This window comes from Pygoscelis adeliae, unplaced genomic scaffold (genome assembly GCF_000699105.1).
Source record: "Pygoscelis adeliae isolate BGI_AS28 unplaced genomic scaffold, ASM69910v1 Scaffold166, whole genome shotgun sequence".
NCBI classification, from domain to species: domain Eukaryota; kingdom Metazoa; phylum Chordata; class Aves; order Sphenisciformes; family Spheniscidae; genus Pygoscelis; species Pygoscelis adeliae.
This window is the reverse complement of record NW_008825156.1, coordinates 1668137-1672085: the sequence shown is the minus strand read 5'-3', so window position 1 is coordinate 1672085 and position 3949 is coordinate 1668137. Positions and strand designations below refer to the sequence as shown.

Here is a 3949-nt window from a genome sequence, read left to right as displayed (position 1 = left end):
TCTTTTTTCCTTTTTTTTTTTCCCCTTTTCCTTCCCCGCCTTTTTTAATTTTTCCTTTTTTCCCTTTTTCTTTTTTCTTTTCTCTTCTCCCCCTTTTGTCTTTTGTCTTTTTTCTTTTCTCCTTTTTTCTTTTTTCCTTTTTTCCTTCCTCTTCCTCCCCTTTTTTCCTTTTTTCTTTTTTCTTTTCTCTTCCCCCTTTTTTTTCCTTTTTTCCTTTTTTTTTTTTTTGTCTGTTTTCCCCTTTTTCTCCTCTTTTTCCCACCTACCAGGAGCGGCTCACAACAAAGAGTTTCCTACATGCAAGTGGCAGCCACGGGGAGGGATGTTGGGGGGCTGTGGCACCGTCTCCTAAACCTGACCACCATCTCTTAAACCTCACCGCCATCCCCTAAACCTCACCAGGCAGCCTGGGGTGAGGGGAGAAACCTCTGTGAATGGGTGCAGGGTGTGGCAGGATTTGTTTTTCTACATACAGAAGTTTTAGGGTGCACCCATGAGGGGACAACCCCCCCCCCAAAAAAAAAGATAAAAGGATTTTTACATTAAAACTTGCATTTTGAAATTCAGAAAAGCATTTCCTCATCCATTTCCCCCTCCTGTTTAATCCTAAGCTCTGGTCTGCCAAACACTTTTGGCCTAAGCTTGTGGCTCTATTACTGCAAGCAATTGCATCAAGCTCAGTAGAACCACTCAGGATGTTTTCCCTCGGTTATTGGGTCACATGAGCATCTGGGGGGCTTCAGGGCTGCCCACCAAAGAGATTTGGGTCACACGTGTTGGCAGTTCAAGTAAGCCTCACATTATGGCTTAGAAATTTTAGTGAAATTTTAGTTAAATTTTAGTTAAAAATAATCAACGCTGTGCAACAGAAGCACGATGAAATTTCCCAATCTTTTGGCCGAAACCCACTTTGGCCCACTTGCTCCCCCCTAGAAATATAAATTGCTCTCACCCCACGTTACGCTTCTGGCAAGCTCATACACTTCTTGTAGGGGCAGGACTGTCAGTCCCATCATCAGAGCATAAGAGGACTTCTGGTAAAGGCAGCACCCAGCAGCTCCAGTGAAGGTCGGGACCTTACCATGCGAAATATGAACTCAGCGCCCGCCCGCAGCGTCATACGTGGAAACCTGCCCTCTTTCTGCCTGGGCACTTTCCTCTAGTGAGCATTTCAGGGAGCAGCTTCTGAGCTGAACATTTTCACACTCGATGGAGTCTTCCCTGCCATGCATCCGGTGAGCGGGAATGAGCTGTTAGGGAAGCACACATTTCCTACGCATACATGCTGAAAATGAGTCAACTTGTTCCAAAATCATCCCGTTGCCCACGGGGATGAGTTGGTCCAGGGCTCCGTCATGTTCACCAAGCCCTTCTTTGCCCCTCAGTAACAGCACACGGCACTCCGGGGATGAATAGAAGTTGGCCCTGTTCCTCAATTACTTATGCTGAGTACGTCCCTGATTGCAGGCTTGCCATGGATGCATAAACCCTTTGTCGCTAAGCCACATTCACTCATCCAGCCTTACCAATGAAGCCGGAGGTTCACAAGGCTATTTATGCATGTAACTGCTATCCCAAATTATCAGTACGACCCATCTGGTTATGGCAATAGCCGTAATCTTGTGTGGCCCCTGCTCATCAATCCAAAGGATAACGGCAGGATCCCGAAGCTGCTCACTTGCTACATCATAGCATCCCACAACATCTGTTTTTCTGCACCTTCATCCTTCCCAGCTATAAATATTAAAACAAAAATCCCCACCCCACCCCACCCAAACGGAGAGGTTGAAGATAGGAGGCTACATGAACCAGGGAGCCTCTCGGACACTTAGGTGGCTGTTTCCAGGAAAACTCCCGGAGGCGCCACTTGGAGAATCTGTGCGAGGGAGAGGAAGGAACCAGCTGCAAACCGATAAGGCCTTCAGCAGAGGTGGCCCTGCCAGCTATGGAGGAAAACAACTCTCAAATCAACTTTTGTGCACTAGAGAGCAGGCAACCCCAGCTGCAATCACTGCCACAAAGTTGGCATTGAAACTACTTCTAGGGAGCTCGGGGCTGCTTTTTTTTTGTGTCACTGTTGCTTTTCTTTTCTTGCTTTCTGCTTTTTTTCTCTTCTGTTGGGAAGTGAAAAAAAAAAAGGAAAATTATAAAAAAACCTTTTCAGTCCTGTTTCTGGGACCTTCCTTCACGCTGTGTTGGAGCCACGTACTGCCCCAGGCTCAGGTACAGATGTGGCTCTGGTAGGGGGAGCAGGGGCACAGCCTCACCATCTCCTGCATTGAGTAGCTCCCAGTTACAGTCTAAACTGGGTTCACCCATCTGGCCGTACCAACAAAGTCCTCTCCAAAACTTGGAAGTGGAAAAGGATTTCAAGCTTCATCCAAATATATTTTTGTTTGTTTGGTTATTTTAAAGCAGCTCAGCTGGGTACATTTGAAAACTTTGACCTTAATGTACAGAAAGAAAAAAAAACCACCACTGTAGCACAGTGTCGAGATAACATGTACTGTTTCCCAAGATCGTGTGTGATTTCAGATGTTGTATGTTCATTTGTCTGTACTACTTGCTGTACAGTCCATAAAGTACCAGAACCGCGTTTCAAAGACTCTCAGCGGCTTTATCAGCTCTTTATAAAATGCTGCTGTATAAATAAGTAAAACTGATTTGCACAAATTCAGTTCATGTATCGGTGTCACAAGCTGGTATTGAGTGTAAGCGCTATGAATAGGGCTGATGACTTCCCTCTTTAGGAGGATGGGCTCGGTTTGAGTGCTCAGCAGCGCGCCATACTAATGCATAGTCGTTTACAGAGCAGCCAGCTGCAGGCAGGTCTGTGAAGAAGCTACCTACCTCCCAAGCCTTGCATCACTGAAAGAGAAAAGTAAACTCTAAAGAAGTGAAAAAAAAAGGCTCCAAAACCCCAAATAAAAAAATCCCCTGCCCCCGAGTGGCCGTTTGAATTTGCTTTCACAATTGGGTTTGCAGGCAGAGTGAAGCAGCAGAGAGCGGAGGCGCTTGCAGTGTTTTTCCTCTGTCTGCTGGGCTTGGGTTGTTGGGTTTTTTTTTCGTGAACCTGTTTATAAAAGTCAGTGTCATGCTTGTGGGTTTTGCATAGCTGACATCTGTGGGTATGACTCACCAGGGCCCGTTAGAGCAGATGCGGCTTGAGCTGCCTCCTGGCCCCAGATTTAGCCGGCAGTCCCTTACCAGCAGGACTCAGCGAGCCCGGTACCCGGGGACCTCAAGACTGCTTCTCACAGGGAGATGCCCGCCAGCCTTCCAGCAGCTCCACCTTAAAAAAAACCCCTTTTTATAAAAAACGATGGAGAGGGATGAAGGGAGAGGACAGACATGGGTCCTCCTCACCTTGTACGTGTGCCTGGAGAGCTGGCGACCAGGGTGTGAAATGACTAGCACCAAGGCAGGCTCTAAGCACCTAACACCCAGGGTGTCCAGGAGATTTGGGAGAGCAGATGGGAGTCCCTCATCCGCCAGGGACCGTGGGATGGCCGCCGACGTGGTACTCTGGCTGCATGTCTTGGACTTGTGTGGCAATCCCCCTGCCCTCCTCACAGCCAGCGCAAAAATGATGGACAAACCATGGGAATAAAATGCACGTCATTTTGCAGTGAGGTCCTAGTTGGCTTTTAACCACTGCATCTTAGTTCCGGTGGAAAATATGACAGAAAAAGCCTGGATTTCCAATTTACCTGTGGTGGTAAAAAAAAAAAAGACCAACAGCAGCATCACCAAAAATCTTTAAATAGAACATTTTGGAGATGCATGAAAAGAAGCTCAGAAATTCATCCTGCAGGAGGCTAATAGTCCCGGAGCGCACAAGAATAACTTCCTAGGCAGCCAACACCCCACAATACTGTTTTTCAAGGCAGGGACTGAGCAAGGGCAAGCTGCAGGGCATGGACTGGCCTATGGCAGTGGGGTGGAGCTC

The 3949-nt window shown here is 47.4% G+C and overlaps 1 protein-coding gene across 1 annotated transcript in view; it reads right to left on the bottom strand.

Moving 5' to 3' along the window:
• Positions 1-1120, bottom strand: part of CD81 (CD81 molecule) — a 37024-nt gene extending 35904 nt beyond the window's left edge. Inside the window, exon 1 of the mRNA XM_009328597.1 lies at positions 1082-1120. Within this exon, the coding sequence (XP_009326872.1) occupies positions 1082-1120 (39 nt within the window). The remainder of the gene's footprint in view (positions 1-1081) is intronic.
• Positions 1121-3949: the final 2829 nt, after the last annotated feature.